This window comes from Stegodyphus dumicola, chromosome 2, assembly GCF_044657685.1.
Source record: "Stegodyphus dumicola isolate Sdum_Otavi_A_Nest chromosome 2, ASM4465768v1".
Taxonomy (NCBI): Eukaryota; Metazoa; Arthropoda; class Arachnida; order Araneae; family Eresidae; genus Stegodyphus; species Stegodyphus dumicola.
Window position 1 is genome coordinate 33,837,526 of NC_140769.1, and position 21,666 is coordinate 33,859,191.

Here is a 21,666-nt window from a genome sequence, read left to right on the forward strand (position 1 = left end):
ATTAAAGAAAAATTTCCATTAATTCCGAAAATTCTTGATCGGTTAGAACAATCAAAGGTATTCACGACACTAGATTTGAAAAATGGCTTTTTCCATGTAGACATAGATGAAAAGTGCACAAAATTCACTGTGTTTGTAACACATAATGGTATTTATGAATTTCTTAAAGCTCCTTTTGGTTTATGTATTAGTCCAAATGTTTTTCAAAGGTATATTTATTCAGTATTTCGTGACTTGCTAAATGAAGGTGTACTAATTATTTATATGGATGATATAGTCGTACCGGCTGATGATGAAGCTGAATGTTTAGACAAATTAGAAAGAGTATTGAAAACTGCTTCGGAATATGAATTACAAATAAATTTCAAAAAGTGCCAATGTTGAAACAAAATATTGAATTTTTGGGACATGTGATTGAAAACGGAAAAACTCGACCATCACCTTCCAAAACTGTTGCTGTTCAAAATTTTCCACAACCGCATAAATGTAAACAACCACAAAGCTTTTTAGGATTAATGGAATATTTTTGTAAATTCATTCCGCATTATGCTAAAATAGCTAAACCTCTTAGTGACTTACTTAGAAAAGGTATTGGTTTCAAGTCGATTCCGAACAACAGGAAGCTTTTTGTAGATTAAAAGAAATTATCTCTCAAGCACCTGTTCTACATATATTTAGACAAGGATATCCATTAGAACTTCATACTGATGCTAGTAATCAAGGCTTTGGTGCGGTATTACTCCAATTGTCTAATGATGGTAATTATCACCCAATCCAATATATGAGTAAGAAGACTTCATCACAGCAAGAGAAACTCTGTAGCTACGAATTAGAAACCCTTGCAGTTATAGAAGCTCTTAAGAAGTTTAGAAACTATTTGTTAGGGTATAAATTCAAAATTGTAACTGATTGTAGTGCTTTTCAGAAAACTTTAGATAAGAAAGATTTAACTCCTAAGATTGCAAGATGGGCAATGTTTATTGAAGAATTCGATTATGAAACTGTGCATCGTTCAGGAAACCAAATGAAACATGCTGATGCTCTAAGTAAAAATGCTTTAATTTTAACATCATACACATCCGATGTAACTAAAAAGATTCGGTTAGCACAAGAACAGAATGAAGATGAACATGTGAAATTGATCAAGAATTTAGTTGAGAAAGGTGAAGAAAATGAATTCTTCCTGAGATAAGATATTTTGTACAAATTTGAAAATGGTAAAGATCTGCTAGTAGTGGCAGAGTCCTTACAAAACGAAGTCATACAGAAGGTACATAAAAAAGGTCACTTTGCTGTAGAGAAAACTGTGAATGCCATAGAGCAAGAATTCTATACTCCCAGACTGAAATGCAAAGTTGAAAAAGTAATTGCATATTGTATAGAATGTATACTGTACAACAAGAAGCAAGGAAAAGCAGAAGGATTTCTTCATCCTCTATCTAAAGAAAACAATCCCTTCAGTACGTATCATGTCGACTTTATTGGACAGCTTCCATCAACGAACACGAGATACCAACACATTCTAACTGTAGTCGACACAAGGTTCTATCCAGTGAAATCACCAACTACCCAAGAAGTTATTTCAAAATTGAAGCAACAACAGACTGTATTTGGGAATCCAGCCAGAATCATTTCAGATCGAGGTAGTGCCTTTACATCGAAAGAATTTTCAGCTTATTGTACAGAAGAAAGCATAGAACATGTTAAAATTACTACTGGTATTCCAAGACATAACAGACAGATTGAGCGAATCCATAGAATTTTGATTCCTGTTTTGTCAAAATTATCACATGAGGATTTAGTGAAATGGTTTAAATATGTTCCAGATGTCCAAAGAATAATCAACAGTACAACTACGAGAAGTACAAAATATTCACCGTTTGAGCTTCTCATAGGCACGAAAATGAAGAATAAGGAAGATCTAAAGAATTAGTGAGATATTAAATGAAGAATATCTAAAGCAGTTGATGCAAGAACGTGACGAAATGAGAGAAGATGCAAAAAACAACATTTTGAAGACACAAGAAGAGAATCGTAAACAATTTAACAAAAGACAGAAGAAACCGAAACTGTACAAGATTGGCGACTTGGTAGCCATTCAGAGAACTCAGTATGGGACTGGTTTGAAACTACGATCTAAGTTTCATGGACCATATAAAATCATAGCTGTTAAATCAAATGACAGATATGAAGTAAAAAAGTAGGATGCCATGAATGACCGAATTTGACATCTATTGCGGCTGACCATATGAAGCCATGGTCAAATCGATTGATGTTTGTATCAGCTCAATCTAAGGACCTGATACTCTTTTTTCTTTTTTTTTTTAATTCTCTTTGCAGGTACCTCATGATGATGGTGATGTCCACTCAACAGACATCGAGGACGATGCCCTTCAAGATGGCCGAGGCTGTAGAGATCATCGACGACCGATGCTGACTTAGAATACCTATCAAGGTGACATCATCCCAGCTTAGCACAGTGTGGAGCAGTCGAGATACCAGATAGCGTCCAGACGTGGAGAGGAGCGAAGGCAAGCAGATGGTTTGTAAATCCTCCAAGAGTTGGTGGAAACAGATGGTTTCCTTCGATGTTTAAGTTCCTTGTAGCCAAGCTGATCATATTATCTAAAGCTAATTGTGAATGTTATGAGTGTTCATCATTACATGAATCCTGTGTGAACTGAGTATAACTATCATGACATCACTTGCAATATTAATTTTTACTTAACTTACTTTAACAATGCAATAGATGTGCTCTATCACATGTGTTTTGAAAGCAAATTCTACATTAGTTTTAAATTTTTACCTTGAAATCTTGCCTAAAATCAAATGGCGAACCCTAGGTGTGCCCAGACCGGGCTCACCGATAATTTAGGACAACTGAGAGTCTGTACTCTTAGTTTCTCCGCATCTCATCGGTTAGTTCATTGACAACAATGCTCGTTTCAGCACTCTTTTCCAAGCTCTATTCAATCAGTGTGCCACTTTGGACACACCCACAGAATTAAAACGAGAAGTGCTGTCTTCACAAAATTTTACATGTGTACTCCTCTAGGCCTAATTAGACTGCATACTTTTTTTTTTTTAATCAAAACTCCGACTTTAAAAGGTAGCGTGCAGGAAAGGGTTAAAAGGTTGAAAACCACTGTTCTAAAGCCCATCACTCAGTATGATTGCTGTTAACATATGCTGGTTATAAGATATTCTTTTGATTAATTTAGTATTTGTAAATAAACAAAAAGAATAAGCTCCAAGATAAGTCAGTTTCAAAAAGTGAATTTTCTTAGAGTACAAAATGCCAGCAGTCTCAAATGGATAGCTGAAATTTGACTATATAATATCTCTGATTTTTGTTTTATAAATTCAAAAAATGCTTCCCAAACATAAATTACTCAGTTTTATGACATGCAACACTTTTCATTAAGCTATAAGAAGGCTCCAAAGTCCATTAGCATATTATTACTGTTAGTCTCTTCTTTTCAGTTGTGATATTAGTACACATTATTTCAGCATCCAACACATTTCATAAATACCAACATGTCTATTTAGCTTGGACATTTTGCATGTTCATTAACGATGGGTGCGTTTGTACAAACTTAGCAAAAATTAAAGGACTTTAACATTTTTGTTAATTTAAATTAACAATAGCAATTTTACCAAAATATGCAATTTTAATTTCCTAAATGCATGAAAATTTCAGATATTTTGTACTCAATGGCATGTAATGAGTAATCTGAAACAAACAATCTAGATATTCTCATCAAAATGCTACATTAAAACAGAAAACATGTCAAAGTAAAACATAAAATTACCAAAGTAACAACTTTGTGTTTGGTATAGGTTTAGTCAAGAACTAAATATCTGGTTAGATTTAGTTAAGTTCAATAAAAACCAAGAAAGCAATTTATACCAATAAGATTAATTCTCAAGCAGGTGTTGGTTATTTAAATAAGTGTAAACTAATGGCACATAGAATACACCACTATTCATAACAGATAAAAACCTATTTACAAAACAAAGTAAAAATGTTAAAATTCTATATAGCATAAACTTCATAGCTTCAGGGTCAAACACTCTAATTAAAAGTTATATTAAGAGCAGGTTATTCTGGGGGCATTAGACACCAGGCATGAAAAAAAACGATAAGTGCGATAATATCAAGCAGCATATTAAATAAATCAATACCTTAAACTACATGAACTACACTTCAAATTTATATAAAAATTTTTAAATCCTTAAAGAAAAATTTAAAAAAAAAAGTTTATTTTTATAAAACAAGAAGTCTAAACAACAGATTGATTGCTTTTTAAGATGTCTTCAACATTTTGAAGCAACTAATACACATCACTGTGTAAGGTATTTCTCCCGCCTTCTTAATGAGCCTTCGTGGTCTAGTGGTCTGCACGCTCAGTGCATAATTGAGAGGTCCGCAGTTCGATTCCTGGTGAAGGTGTTGCTAATTTTTCATCTTGCCTGCTTCCAAACAAATAAGCTAATGTCTCTACAAATATGCCAAATGAGTTCGACATCATTAAAAGCAATCAATTTCAGTACTAAATCATATTTCACTACTTAAAAAATAACATACCACATGCCCATATATCAACTGGTTTTCCATATGGTTCTTTCTTAAGCACTTCAGGTGAAAGGTAACCAGGGGTGCCAGCAAAACCTCAAGGAAAAAAAAAATATTATTTTGTAAATATTATGCTAGAAATGGCAGCTAAAACTGTGTTCTAAAAATGAGCATACAACTACTAAGAGGTCATTCTAGAGAATTAGGCAAAAAGAATTCCGTTGTGCATAATAAATAAGAATAAGTTTAGTGAAATTAATTTGCACACACAGTTTGCTATTGTCTGTCACAAGAACTGACAGACTGATGCTGAGAAAACAATGTCTGATGTGCCTCAATCTATAATGCTTTATTACAAGCTCTAACATAAATTTCTTTTATTAATCTAAAATTTAGCAATAAATTTCTTTTTCAATTCCAAAACTGGCAAAATTCAAAACTGAATTTCGCTAAACTTAAAAATTCAAATTGATATGTATCTCTTGTATCTTTTGTTTATTACAATTTGTTTCTCATATTTTTAATTACAAATGTGAGATGAAATTTATATATTTAGTTTATATCTTTCATTTAAATTTGTCATTATACACAAGTCATTCATAAATTTTTTACATGTTTTAGAAAAATTCACTTTTTTCTTTTTCTTTTTTTTTTTTTTTTTTCTTTTTTTTTTTTTTTTTACGCCATTGGATACAAGCTTTTCTACACCCTAACTGGATCTGGAGAAATTACATTTTCCAGAGACGTATTTTTACTCAATAATTAATCATGCTCCTTAAAATTCTTTTTACATTTTAGAAAACAAATAACTCTTTTGTTACATTCATTAACACTTGACTATACATATTCACATAAAAAACATGACTTACAATTTGAGGAGTTTAATAAAACAACAGGCAATAAAGAAAAATAGAAAAAATTTATTTAAAAGTTTATTCATATTAGTGTATAAACTTACTAAATTTTAAAAACTTAACTTTGAATACTTTATAACATTTGTGATATTAAACAAATAGCTTTGTTTCCAGACAATTCATTAATCCTTTTTATTCTTCTGAGGGAGGGGGAATCTGAAATATAATTACAAATCCAAATTTAACTTCTACATTTTCATATTTGAAACCAATGTACCTGTCTCAAATATTTTACTATGTAATAAGGCTCATAACAATAACTTATTGTTCTCTGTTCTATACTTGTACTTCATGTAAAGTAAGTACTCAAGTAAACATAAAATTCCAATTTGTTTGCTTAGTCAAATGCACGCACGAGAAGGGCTAACTGCTGAAGTAAAGAAACACATTAATGAAAAACCTTTTTAAACGGAATTCGCTCACATTCCAGTTTTGAAAACTGAATCCACAAAACATTCTGATAGCCAGATTCAAACTTGTATTAAACTAGTAATATTTCAGTCCTCTTATGCATTTGGTCAAAAGTAGGCCAAAAAATTTTCAGACTTATTTTTTTTGTAACTAAATAATAACTAAATAAACTAAATAATTAAGGTATAAAACAGTTAATTTCATTATATGAAGACACAGTATTCACTGTCATTTATAACAAAACAATATAAAATATTATACAGAATCCTTTGACAATATAATTTTTACTGTTACTGATGAATTATTGTTGACTAGCTTTCACAGATGTATATTTTAAAAATAGCACTTTTAAATTTTTATATATAAACATTAAAAATTTCATTATCATTATGATTCAGCTAAATCTGTTCCTTTTTACACCTGATATAAATGCATACTGGATAACACATATTTATTAATTTTCACTTCATACAAAGAAGTCACTTTTTTTCTCCAATAATATGTCAAAGCAATGTCTCTTAAAAATTGTTAAAGCAGTTACCATTTTTAAAATAAAGAACTGTTAATAAATTTATGAGCAAAATTTATAATTCTCAATTGTATACCAAATATATTTATACATTTTATACATACCATACCAAGCTTGCTGCTCTCCCTGAACCTCTATCGCCAGGCCGAAGTCAGCAAGCTTGACTGCAGCACCTTTTTCTTTACTTGCTAATAGTAAATTTTCAGGCTTTCAAAAATACAAAAGGAAAATAGCAATATGAAGTAAAACAGAAATTTCAATTACGACTTACAGAACTGAATTTGCTTTAGTATGTTGTTAACACTTAAAATATCAAAAGAATACATGAAAATGAAGAAAATTTCTTAAACTTTTCTCTGATAAAAAAGAAAACAATGCAATTCTACCACACTATTAAGTCCTGCATATTATGCTTTTGAAAACTTATAGCATTTTTGCCATTTATATTTTCATATTTATGATATTGAAGATTTATTTGCCATTTTTATTTATTGTTATGTTTGTTATATTTATACCATAGCTGCCTTCAATACTGGGTCATCCGGAAATTTCTGCGGCTTTTCAAATCAAAGCGCATTTCCTTCTAATTATTTTGTTACTGCAGATAAAGAGTGATCTTGATTGAAGTGGATTTTTAAATATGATCTCTTCTGCTTATGTTGCTTAATTTTTGCTTGTATTGTTGCATATCCCCCTCCCAGTGTTAGTCAGATTACTTATACAGTTTGTGCTACATCTGAACAAATTGCTGTTTTTGATGACACAGGTTGAAGTTTAAGTCTAAAAATTTCAGCTTCAAAGATGATGTCCATTTGGGATTACTATCCAGTGCCCACAAGGCCCTGTACTTCTAGTACCACTGAGAATGGGCTGCATTCAAAAAAACGTTATGCTTCATGCATGATGGGACTACAAAGAAACTGCAAACTAAGAATTGTTGCCATCAAGTAAATTTGAAAAATACTGTTCCTAAATGGTTGTTTTAAGAGCAAAAGTAAGACCAACTGTCGCTAAGAAATGGCCAACTGTTGAGATGTTTTCTTCCAATACCCATGCTCAGTCCGACATTTCAGTGAATGTCAACACAAAAACTTAGTAAGCACAGCTGGAATGTTTTGTGTCACTTCCCATATGTACTAGACCTTGCCCAAAGAACATGTTTCTCTGCTTTGCTCCTTGGGTTTTTCTCTCTTTAGGTCATTTCAAAATTCTCTGAATGGCCTAGAGTTCAGTTCTTCGAAGAGTGTCAAACAGCATTTCGATAACTTCTTTGCAAATAAAAACCTAACAACTTTTTTAGGAAAGGAATTTTCCAGCTATCAGGGAAATGATAAAAAGTTACAAAACAAAACAATGCTTATATGCTTCAATGGAACCTGCTTATATTTTTTGTATTGCTTCATTTGTATTTATCATAAAATAAATAAATAAATAAAATAATAATTTTAAAAAATGCAGAACTTTTCATGTGACCCAATACTATTATTTTATGGTTATCTTTAACACTTGCATTACTGATCACTTTTTCCTTTTATATGTTTATATAAATCTAGCCATATTCCATTACTCATTGATTCATTATCTGTAGCTTCAATTACAATAATTTTAAGAAAAAAATGAAAAAAATGATTCTGAAACTCCCAGATACATGCTTACTGATAAAGACACATTAATACAGTGAGAAATACGGCCAATAAAATTAGCTTAGTACTAGCTTCCCACAATAATCACAATATACAAAAGCATTTCTTTTCAAATGGATGGAAGGGGGGGGTCGATTTTCGTCAAAATGGTCAATATTTAGCACTTTGTGCGCTTTCTCAGTTACAGCTTGGTCAGCTTGTCACAGAACCTCTGGTGTTTAGTCCTTAAGCGAACTTAGTACTCATTTTATCGACCCATTAAAGGATGAACGGCTGAGTCAATCTTGTCCAGTCTGGGTATCAAACCCTGGACCTGTGGTGCAGCTGCACAACGTGCTAGCCACTTCGCCACAGGGCAGCGCACAGAACAAATAGTAACTTTATAAAAAATACACTATGACTTTGTAAGTGTAATAAATGAAAAATATAATATCCCTCAAAAATATTAGAACCTAAATGTTTTTTTAATTAATTTAGCACTTTTCTCTTAATTGAGAATGAAATGATTTCATTATGTTTGAGGAGCAAGAGATAAATTGCCAAACAGAACATATGTAAAATTTTTAGATATTTAATACAAAGAAACTGAAATCACATTACTTGAACCAACTGATCTGCAATGCAATGAAGAATTTAAGACAAAATTCAAGGAAAGAAATGTACTAAAATCTTGCAAGAATCTCTAGAAAGTATCTTTTTGAAAATTAAGTTACCCATTAAGTAAGTTTTTTTAAAAATTAAGTTTCAAATATTTATTTGAAAGTATTTATACTTGTAAACAAGCATTTTCATTGATTAAATTAAAATAAATCTCTTTGCATAAATCATCTCGAAGATAAGTAGTACCAAATATTCAAATTCAATGTTCTTACATATCTATTACTGATTACTAAAATAATTAATTAATTTTTATTGCTACTGTGTTTGGCAGAGCTTTAACAGTGATAACTTAATACATTCAGTCCCCAATAAAATTTGCTAAAATAATAAATATTTTTATATATTTATTTATTTATGTTTGGTTTCATAGCTAAAGAACAAAATTCTGTGTGGCCTTTTGAAGTATTGCACACCAATGGCATAAAGCTTGAAATAAATAGCTATTTAAAATAAGTTCTTTGTTAACAAATTATTTTTTATGTACAGAGGAGCTAATTGCACATCTGTATTTTAAAATGGCTTTTGAACCACTGTAAAGATTCATATCTTAAGTATAATTCATTGCTTGCCAAATGAAAAACATATTTCTTACAAGTACTTTTCTGTTACACACCTACCATGCTTTTTAGCGGACTTTTTAATCATAAACAGTTTCTAGTTATAAGAATAATTTATAGATAGAAACTTATCTATTTCATAGCATTATTAAATTATTGCAATAGCATTTATTATTATTATAAGGACTATGTGTGCATGTATTTGGTTTATCTTCGATAGGTACCATTACATTGTGTGTTTTACTTCTTCCACAGGCACAACAAAGCATCACTGGAGCATAATAGAAAAGTGCCCCATTATTTTTTTTATCATTTCTTAAATTATTTTATAAAATTATAAGCATTATTTGTTTTACCTTAATTATATAGTTAACAAAATATTTCTTCTCTTCAGAAAACGCAAGGAATGTCCAGTTTTTCGTATTTTTAAATTTCCTATTTTCCTTCTTATTCCTCTTATTTCTATATATTAAGCATTTCTATGTCTTCATTTAGAAATTGAGATGCTTTGCTTGTTGAACCGTGCGATAATACTGAATTAATACTTCTTAATTTTTTCAATATTGTAAACACACAGATTACGTTCATACATAAACAATACAGGAACAATAAAGGAAATATTGCTTGCAGAATATCAAAAAGGAAATATGAAATGATGGCAAATAAAAAAGATGTGTATACAGTCAAAAGTCGTTAATCCGGACACCCATAATCCGGACCTCAAAGCTGCAAACTTTCTGCGCATGCGTCAACGCAAATTTGCATTGACACATGCGCCTAATAGTTTTACACATGCACGTTTTATGTATAATGGACGGTATAAGCTAAGCTAAAATTATCTAATTATCTATTTCAGTTAATGTTGCAGATTGCATTGTTCCTTAATCTTCAAATTGGAACTGGCTTATTATTTTTTGCAGACTGTTAGAGCAATTTCATAAATGTAAGTTGGAACTTTTGATTATGTCAAATAGAGTTTCCGATGCTGGATCTACAAAGAGAAAGCATGTTTCGATGTCCATCAAACAAAAAGTGGGATTGCTGAAAAAAATTGATAAAACTCCTTTGTTTCTCAAATCATTCCGAAATCTGTTCATCATTTTCACGCTGCTCTGCGCGGGGGCGGGACGTCACAGCGCGCAGTGAACTGGAAGTTGATCTGTCAGCACTATCCTTATCTTCAGGGCAGATGTTTTTATTTTATTCAGCTTATAATTCCTTACTAAATGTAGTATTTCATCTCGATGTACTCCGTCTTTGATATGATTTAAAATCAAATTCCTCGTCATTATAAATATCACGAATACAAATCAAATAGATTTCTGGTTGCAATTTTCTAATTTCGACTATGCGTAATGTATGCTTTACGCATGCGCGCGTTGAAAGAAATGTTTAAGAAAGTAAACAAATAAATATTAAGCTCTTTTTTTTTGTGAATTTTGATACCCTTTAGATCATAATTGCTCTTTTTTTCATAAATTACGTTTTCATATTGTTAATTTTATAATTTCTGCATTCCATCTTTCCAGATTTAAACTGATGATCTATAATCCGGAAAAATCGATAATCCGGAATCGCCGAAGTCCCAGCGATTCTGGATTAAAGACTTTTGACTGTACTAATATAAAGTGAAGTTAACATGCATAGTAATTGTTCAATGACTCCAATTACAGAAAATTCTATGAAAGGAAAAAGTATTCCCATTAAGAGAAAATTTTTCATGGGTAGATTAAAATAAATTTTAATTAACAAAATTAAATTTTAAACCTGAAATAAAATTTTTAACTGAAATATTTAATTAATAAAATAAAAAAACTGGATTTTATTTTTCAAAAGATACAAGAACAAAAGTAATAAAAAGATTATCTTTCTGATACAGAATACATTAGGTTCTATATATATTTTATAATAACCAGCGCTTATTAAAATCACTTCTGCTTCAAGCATATTTGAGTTTATTAAGCAGCTGAGTTTAACAAATGGAGATTTGAGTATTGGAAATTACGGTATCAACTTTGAACTTATTCAGTAAGATAGTAACTAACAATTAATCTAATAATTACCACCTAAATTAATAATTAAAAATTAATGCTAAAATTAAACTATTCACGAAACTTAAACTTATTTTTTATTAATTTTTTCATAAAAAAATTCTATAATTACATACTTGATGAAATTCTAAACTTTTACAAAGAACTGCTTTATCCATATTTGTTTTGCATTATTCATAAACAGTCTTTCAAGTATATTTTCAAGTTCATAAAACTCTTGGTAGATCTGATTTCCATATTTGAATTCAAGAGCTCTTAGTGCTTTTCTCAATTCAGTTGAAGTTGACATGTAGTCACTTTCTTCCATGGCATTTTCATTCACAGTTTCAGTTTCTACAACTCTTTTAACATTTATTTATAATATCATTGTCAGTTTTCACATGCTGTCATCAGTTGCAAAGTATTAAAAAAAGACCTCACTTATGTCTAAAATATTAGAATACCTTGCAATACCTCTGCGGCTTTTTCTAAATAAAAAACAAATTTTCTAAAGGAATTTCTGTTTTGGGAGACTGTTTCCCAAGCATTGACTAGAATATGCATAGCCTCTAGCAAAAGATATCAAATTAGTGATCTCCTTTGAAGTGTCTACATGTTCACAAGATTCAATTTTGTTTCCCTTTTTTTCTGAATGACAATTTTTTCCTAATTACATTTGAAAGCTTTCATAATACCTTGGTCTAATGCCAGAAATTGAAGAAGTTGTATTTGCAAGAAGAAACATTAATTTAAAGTTTTTTCAAAATGATATCAGAGGATGTGCAGCACAGTTATCTAATAGTAAAGCTATTTTTTCGTTTCTCAGTTCTATTCTCCATTTCAAAAGGAAATCAGTAAAAATACAGCTTGTCATCCATGAGCTCTTGTTATTTTGGTTAAGGTAAATTCTTAACTCCTTTTAAGCATTAAAATTTTGTATTCTTTCCAATAACCACTGACATCTTTTTAATTGTTGCATCCATGTAGCACATATTAATAATAGCACAGTAACTTGTTCTTTTAATTTCTTAAAACCAGTTGCTGCTTTACATTCAAACATTAATGTGTGTCAAAGTAATGCTGTTTAAAACAGGCCAGTTTCATCTATGTTATAAATTTTGTAAGGCTTGTATTTTACCTGGGTCATTTAACCTTTCTCGGCCAAATGACGATCTGCCCCTTACTTCTCATCATGTAGCTTCTGATGAATAATGTTATTTCTCCCTTTCCATGTTGTGTGGCATCCTTCAGTTGGCACAAAATTTTCTCCTAGCATTTTAGCAAATTCTACAGCTGTGGTGGTCAAAAGGGCTCTAGAAATTGGCTCTAAAGAGCTCTTCACCATTCTAGATAAACGATTTTAATGGCTTTTGACTTTCCATTCCATTTTGTACTTCCTTGACACACTTATATTTTTTACTAGCTCTTTATCAATTTTATTTTTTGTTTAAGTTAATTGTGCAATACTATTTGGGAAATCCTCATTTTAAAATCTACTTCTCTTTGGCTGCATTTATCACACATATCATAATATTTCAGGAATTTATCCTTTTCTTTCAGGCTTAAATTATTTTGTTTAGGCATTTTCAATATGTTATACAAGACATGCAGACAGCAAATAAAAAAGGTTTCTTTCAGTGATTCATTCAAATCCAACATTCCCATTCCTTGCCAGCAGTAAGATCACACCTTTGTCTGTCAAGTCGACCTGTCACTTCATTGCTGTTATAGCATAACCAATGCTTTCTTTTCTTTTTACTTCAGCCTCTAATGATCACTCCCCTTTTCCAATCAAAGACTGATAATGCAATGCAAGGAATCATATCATGATATTTTCTGAGAGCACGCTGCAAACTTAATATGTGTGTGCATGTCCATCCCCCATCAGCTAGTATTCAAGAAAGGAAACCAGAATTCACTTAAGCAAAACCTATTCTTTAATCCTGGGGAAACATTTATTTATAATCAAAGAACTTGTTTCCAAAGATTCCAGGGGACTGCTTTTGTTATTCATAAAATAAAATATTTCGCTGCTTTCAACTCTAGCCTGGAAAGAGATCTGCAAACATTATTTGACAGGAACTAGGGAAGTGTACCCAACACCACACTGGTTGAAATTTCTGCTAAACCCATTTTATTGAAACACTACGTAACTAAAAGATAAATGAATGAACTACAAATAGTTTTTATCAGCCACAAACAATTTATTCTGGATAAGAATAATCAGACTTTCAGCAGTTTCAGTTTTATAACCAAAGGCCATGAGTTTAACAAATGGCAGTGTTTCTATTGATTAGCATTTATTCATTTTGATTCCTGGAAACCTGAATATGATAACTGGCTGAAATCTGAATATGGTAAGTGGGTAAGTTTATTAACCACTGAGCTTAATAAACGATGGGCGCTATATATGAATTTATGTCTCAGGAATAAAAAATGATACCAACTTAAGAGTGAGAGAATATAATAACAGCACAATTTTTTTTGAAGTAGGAAAAATAATATCAATACTGAAAACATATTTCATTATTTTAATATCAGTATTAACATCAGCACTGTTTAAACCTATGATCACATATAATTCAAATGATGCTCAAATCATATCATAATACTACTGTCCAATCACGTATTCCGGATTTATGTAAACATCCGGTTTGGGGCGGAAGTGGGCATATCTATCAGTGATGTAGGGGTGACTGCAGTAGCCCGGTTAGATTTAAATGGTTCTTCCATTTCACGCTCTATCTTTCAAGTGCTGCACAACAGAAAAATTTTTTTCTGCGCTTTATACATTTTAAGCTGATGTACCATGAAATATTAAAATTATAGAATTAAATTAAAATGCATAGAAACATTAGTTTGTGACATTTCAAAGAAAAAAAACCATTAAAAGAAATGTAATAGTAAACTATTTGTCTTAATACAATTCATCATCAGTTTATAAATATTTTAATAGATAATATTAATTTAATAATATTTTAATAGATAACAATTAAATTAATATTAATTTAGATAATGTATCTTAGTTAATTTTTAATATTTTCAAACATTGAATGAAAAACTTTTATCTGTTAAATATTCTTTAATAAATTACATTTATTAATATAACCAAATGATCTATAAATAAAATAAAGCAATTTAATGAGAAGAGGTTGCATAAAAATTATTTTAGTTTTAAAGATATGCCATACCTTTTATCCCCTTTACATTTTTGGCTACGTAACTGGGATGGTCAGTCTTCCTAATTGTGATTCTTCATCACAAACTTTAATCATGTTATACACTAATTTCTTAAAATTGCTGCGGAAAGGTTTATTTCTAGAGCTTTCTGGAACACTAGAATTCATCGTTAAAATGAAGATTTGAAAGTAAAAGAAAGTCAGTAACAGCGATGCTCAACGATTGTAAGAAAAAGCACTAAATGACCCCCGACCTCCGAGAGGAAAAAATACCCGCGCTTTTCCCCCCACACCACGTGATACTTCTTAAACAATTTGACGTAAACTCTGATGGAACACAGCAATAACTTTTATTTTACACTAAAAAAATGGTGACATAAAAACAAGAGAAGAAAAGGTATAAAAACTTATTTTAAAAAAATAATTACATGCTTAGTGTGAGAAAATGCATGCGGCTCGAACCTGCGTTTTAATATTGCCAGTAACCTGTGCATTATTTATCATTCGTTTATTTCAAATGCATGAGAGATTAATAACAATATCAAACTGACCCATCTTGGCTCTCAGCCAAACTGCTCTCGCTAGTGTGGTTAGACAGTATATACCAGCGATTCTCAACCTTTCGACTAATGCGTACCATCTAAACAAAAACCAAAAACCTTTAGTACCACCACTACAAAGTACTACTACCACCACCACAACTCTTGAATAAAAGCTCAGATCGCATAAATTTGCGAGTGTTAGAGAAAGACCTCAATTAGGACATAGGGGTTTTAATTTTTGAATTTAATAGTTAAAAATACTTTGCTTCTTTGAATACTGCCTATTTTTCTCTTGAGTACCACCAATGCTACGTGTACCACTGGTTGAGAACCCCTGCTATATACTAGCATAAAACAGAAAAAAATGGGTACAATTTATCAATATCATGATAACCATGATCAGGTTATATATTACATAAGCATAAAAATTAATCAAATTCACCCAAGACAACACATTCATTGCATAATATTATTGCACAAATACTTCCTTGCAGATGTAACTCTTCCATCAAAAATCACATAATTAAAAACTTGTACAGTACATTTTATATTTAAATTTTTTGACATTTCTAGAATAAGTTTTCTAAACTTTTGAAAATGCTTCATAAAATAAAATTTCTAATACAGAAGGCTCCACTTAATGTGATCACACTTGCCCATAACTGTTTTAATAATATTATCCGAATGATAAAACTAAACAATAAGGAAACTATTCTTCAAAATAGCAATGGAAGTTAACTAAATTAATAAAAATAGGTATTTTCACAGCATTTTCATAAGGAAAATGCAGAAGTTTGTTTATAAATTGTTCATAATATCTCTTACGCAAAAGGTTCCTTATACTTCTGGAAATAATTTGACTGATGCTTTACTCTGATCTTAATTCGGAGAGAGCATCCCTCACTGGAAGGGAACATGACAATGTAAACTTTAAAATCAGGTAAAAAGGCAACCTTAGTTCAGTGTAGATGTTTTTAGGAAATTTAAGAAGAAGGACCTGCATCTGATTGATTTCAGAATGGATAGAATTATTCAAAAATTCAAAACCTAAGTCAAATTACTTTTTTGTGTGTAATTTTCAATGGCTGAATGAAATCAAAATCAAGCTGTTTGGCAGCTGAGTCTTATTTGGTGACATTTCTCTACAATTTGGCAGTTTTTGTAATTTATTTTGATTTTATTATGTGGCTTTACTTCGGTTTAAAAAACTCATTCTGTAATATTTTGATCCTATTAACAGTAACAGTGATCACAACAAGTGATATATTTTCCATATTTTCATATATAAAAGGGACAGGGACTCAGCAATTCGATAATAAGATCTGAATGATAGCATTAAACACAATCATATTAAGCAGCAACTACTGTAAGCAAAAAATAAAGTTCATACTTTTTAAAGATTCTGAAATTATTTCTAGTATTACTTAACACAAATTATAATTTATATAACTAATGCTTACCTTGAGGTCTCTATGCACAATACTATTTACATGGCAATGATGAACGCTTTCAAGTATCTGTTGTATGCAGTGGCTATATAATATAATTGAAATAAATAAAACAGCACACACTTTCAAGGGTCTGTTAGCAAGTACCAAAAGAAAGCATATGAATAAGCATTCATGTCACTGAAATAACAAAATGTTAAATGTATAAAAATTTATCCCTTGACTTGAAAAATGTGAAGTGGGCTAACAAAAGCAATCACATATATTAAAAATGTGATAACAGATGTATGTAATCTAAAAAGGGACAACAAAAGAAAATACAGCCATCCCTAAATTACTAAAAAGGGGTAAAAGAAGGAAATACAGCCATCCCCAATTACAAACCATGAATATTCAAATTTTTAACTTCACAAGATATGGTAAAGACAGCTATATAATATAGCTGAATGGACTGTGAAATAGCTACAGACTATATACAAGATTTTCTACATACTTTTAACTGCAGTCATCTACATATTTACTTATTTTCAATTCAATTTATTATTTGGAAGAAATAATGAAAATTGCTTCCTGATAGAGTATAAAATCATATTCTAATTGGATAATACTTCAAGTATCATAAAATTGACATAAAAAGAATAATTTTAAAACTCACATTTTTTTTTTTTTTCCTAACAACTAATATATGCTGAAGGACTCTCAATTAAATTGATATAAGAGATAAGTGACAATTTAAAATTTGATTACTAGCAAACTTTACCACTTATTTCACATTCCAATAACAAAATGGCTCAATGCATTTCAAAACAAAAGCATGGCCTCTTTTAGGAAGAAGAAATACTCTATGTAACTGTTTAATTCAAATAAGATTTCTGATCTCTGTTGATTGTAACAGCATTTTTTATACTTAGTAATTTAGTTTTTCAACTTTATTCTAGTAAATTTATCCAAAAAACTTGTAAACTACATTAGCAAACAGTGAAACATGCACATACATAAAATTCCTTGGAAAGGATTTTTCTCAAAACTTCAACATTTATGAAAATCAGTACTTTTCCAACATCAACTTACTGTACTTATATGTATATATCAACTTATATGTACTTTAATATAAATAAAAAAAAAAAAAAAAAAAAAAAAAAAAAACAGTTATGAAGTGGTTTGTAATGTCTAGCTTTCCTGGCCAATCACTGTTCTTGTTCTGAGAACCAATCAAATGTTAGTAACTGCCAGTAGAAGCTGACATCATGTTTATATTGGAAACAATTCATTATTTTGCTTTGTTCTGTAGAAGGAGGACCTGTTTCTTATACACTGCAATTACAAGTAGGAATTTTTGTAAAAATTTGTAATATTTAGTCAAGAAGCAATGACATCAAATAAAAGAGTAGATTGGACACCTATAAAGAGATGTAATATTATTGTGTTACGAGAAAGTGGTCTTTCCTATGCTGAAATTGCAAGACAGGTGGGTGGTTCAGTGACTACATCTGGAGTCCGAAAGTTTTGTTTACGATATCAGGAGACAAATTCGATAAAAGACAAAGAAGCGAAAGGCCGAAAAAGGTGCACCACATCTATTAATGACAGAAGAATAAAAATACTATGTCTCCAAGATAGAAAAATGTCATCAGCGGTCATCAGAAGTGATCTGAATGATGCTGGCGTTTCTGTCAGTTCAAGAACAGTCAGGAGAAGATTAACAGATGTTGGACTGAGAGATAGAATTTCACGAAAAAAGCCTTAGCTTAATTTTCAGCAAGGGAAAAAAAGACTACACTGGGCAAAAGAACACATTAATTAGACAGATGATTAGTGGCCACAAGTTATATGGAATAATGAAACTAAGATATCGTTATTTGGTAGAGATGGGCGGAAATATGTAAGACGTAGAATAGGAGAAGAGCTACATTCTGACTGCATTAAAGCAACTGTGAAGAACCCAGTTAGTGTTATGATTTGGTCATGCATGTCAGCAGATGGTATTGGTCACCTTCATGTCATCAATGGGACACTGAATGCCAGAAAATACATTGACACTATTCTAGGACCAAAACTTCTACCTTCCATCAGAAATCTCTCTCTGAACAATGCTTCGTTTTTTTTTTTTTTTTTTTTTTCCCAGCAGGATTGTGCTCCTTGCCACACGGCCAAAATATCGAAAGAGTGGTTTCGTACAAAGAGCATTAAATTGTTGTCATGGCCATGAAACAGTCCTGACCTCAATCCTATTGAAAATTTGTGGCATCATTTAAAAACTCTTGTCCGAATGAGATGCTCATGAAATAAAAGGGAACTAACTGAGGCTATAATTGTTTCCTGGCATCATGTAATAACGAAAGAAGAGCTTAAAACTCTTGTCAGCTCAATGAAACATCGATGTGAAGCTGTAATAAAAAATAAAGGGTACCCTACTAAGTACTGATTACTCACTGCAATCATCACTATCTAATGTATATCGATAACTATTATCGTTTAACTTTTTTTGCATTGCAAATAATTGAATTTTGTGTTTTGTATTGACTTCAGTAATAAATTCTCTTTAAAATGATGTACAGGGTGATTATAATTAAAGTTTCAAAACGCTATAAAAAAAGAACCACTCATGAAAATGATGTCAAATTTGAAAGGAATGTTATTGAAGAAGGCGGAAAGCGTATGGCAGAAGAAAAAATTTAGTTTCAAAAGTTAGCAACAGATGGCGCTGCAAACGGAAGAAGACGTAAATTAAAATGTTAGTTAAATTTCAGTGTTACAAAGCTGCCAGGTACCAGGCTGTTCCTCATTTTGCGTCTCAGACGTTCGCCATGGGTGTTTCACTGCAGGATCGCATCTGCTGGTAAAGCTGTATTACAAGAATGATGATTGTGCAAGAGTATCTCTGCAAAAATTCAGGAAACTGAAGGGTATAAAAGAAGGCGTTGGTCCAATGAGTGTCGTAGGTCTAAAGAAAATGATGTAAAAATTTGAAATGACAAGTTCGTTTGATGTGCAATCTGGTAAAGGGAGAAAACGAGTGCATTTGACGGTAGTTGAAGAAGTGGCCACAGCATTACAAGAGGGGTCGGCCGGTGGTGTGCAATTGTGCAGTGCACGAGGAATTGCCTGAACATATGACAGACCTACGAGCGCGGTGCTGAAAATTGTACGAAACATCCTGCAATGCTATCCGTACAAAATTGGCCATGTGCAGGAGTTGCTTCCATCTGACTTGACAGCTAGGGAGACGTTTGCGTTAGAATTCCTGGCTCACGTGGAAGTGGATAATGAATGGCCGTGGAAAATTTTGTGGACAGATGAAGCCCATTTCCATCTGACAGGATACGTGAATACCTAGAATTGTTGAATATGGGCAACAGAAAATCCACTGGCAACGCACCCCGTACCACTTCATTTTGAAAAGGTCACGGTATGGTGTGGCTTACGGCATCATTCATCCTACAACCACATTTTTTCGAGCAGACAGGTGCTTCCGGTCCTGTTATCGCAACCGTCACTGGTCAGAGGTATGCGTCTATTTTGCACAACCACGTGATTCCAGCTCTGCAACAGCATGGATGTATGGATGAAATCATTTTTATGCAAGATGGCGCTCCACCGCACATTGCACATCCCGTGAAGCAGCTGCTGAGGCACCATTTCGGAAATGCTCGAATTATCAGCCGTCATTTCCCTACAGCCTGGCCATCCCGATCGCCTGATCTTACTCCGTGTGATTTCTGGCTGAGGGGATATCTGAAGGATGTTGTGTTCCATGCTCCAATTGCAAATTTAGCGGAATTAAAGGCACGCATTTCGCAACACATTCTGAACATCACCCCGGAGACACTGCGATCCGTTGTGGAACATGCTGTTTGTCGCTTTCAACTTGTTGCACACAACGGTGGACACCAGATTGAACATGTTTTGCGCCAGTCTCGCGACAGTTCCGAACTTGTTTGATGAATGGTTTTTATGCGGTATGTTGCCGCAAAACTCTTGAAACCGATTTGTCCCTTTCGACGTGATATGTACAGTCATACAAATAAAATTATTTAACAATTTTAATTTGTCAATGTGTTTTAATGTGTAACTTCCACCTTAGCCGTTGTTTTACGAATCATTTCTCATTTCTCGTCGTGATTCTCCCGCTTACAGCGCCATCTGTTGCTAACTTTTGAAACTAAATTTTTTCTTCTGCCATACGCTTTCCGCCTTCTTCAATAACATTCCTTTCAAATTTCACATCATTTTCATAAGTGGTTCTTTTTTTATAGTGTTTTGAAACTTAAACTTTAATTATAATCACCCTGTATACAAGTTTGCATTTTGTGAAATGTAACATTTTCTATCAGCATGCAAAGTTCAAAAACATAAAAATTTCCAAAAGTTTCCACAATTTTGGCATCAGGATTTTTTTTTTTAAAAAAAACAAAAATATCCTAATATTATCTTTGTATAATATACTGCAGAAAAATTAATCAATTATAGGCAAAATGTAGGAACTCTTTTGTACTTTTATATTTTTCTATTGTCTTTGGAAATTCTTCTGGTTTGAAAACAATTGGTTGATGTTTTTTATTCGGAAATTTTGGAATATTACTAGTTTTGATTTTATTTTTTCATGTCTTTGTGAATTAGGTTATAAATTTCTCACTATTTTCTCTCTATATATATATAAACACACAAAATAAATTATAAAATCATTTCAAGAATTTTTGTGTACAGTCAAGTCTTTAATCCGAACGTCCATAATCCGGAATAATCTATAATCCGGACCTCAAAGCTACAAATTTTTTGCGCATGCAAATAATACCTTTACGCATGTGCATAATACGTTTACGCATGCACGTTTAATGTATAACAGACAGTATAAACTCAGCTAAAATTATCTAATTATCTATTTCAGTTAATGTTGCAGATTGCATTGTTCCTTAATCTTTGAACTGGATCCGGCTTATTATTTTTTGCAGACTGTTACAGCAATTTTATAAAAGTAAGCTTGAACTTTCGATTATGTCAAAAAGAATTTCCGATTCTGGAGCTGCCAAAGGATCTACAAAGCGAAAGCATGTTTCGATGTAAATCAAACAAAAAGTGGAATTGCTGCAAAAAATGGATAAAGGCATATCCTTTGTTTCTGTAACCATTCCGAAATCTGTTTATTAATTTCACTCTGCTCTACGGAAGGGGGGGGG

The 21,666-nt window shown here is 31.7% G+C and overlaps 1 protein-coding gene across 3 annotated transcripts in view; it reads right to left on the reverse strand.

The window, feature by feature from the left end:
• Window positions 1-21,666, reverse strand: part of LOC118184155 (calcium/calmodulin-dependent protein kinase type II alpha chain-like) — a 219,313-nt gene that overhangs the window by 94,912 nt on the left and 102,735 nt on the right. For all 3 annotated transcript variants that reach the window (XM_085810560.1, XM_085810559.1, XM_085810558.1), the window contains exons 6-8: window positions 16,502-16,574; window positions 6,535-6,637; window positions 4,589-4,672 (exon numbers count right to left, since the gene is read on the reverse strand). In XM_085810560.1, the coding sequence (XP_085666686.1) occupies window positions 4,589-4,672; window positions 6,535-6,637; window positions 16,502-16,574 (260 nt within the window). The remainder of the gene's footprint in view (window positions 1-4,588; window positions 4,673-6,534; window positions 6,638-16,501; window positions 16,575-21,666) is intronic.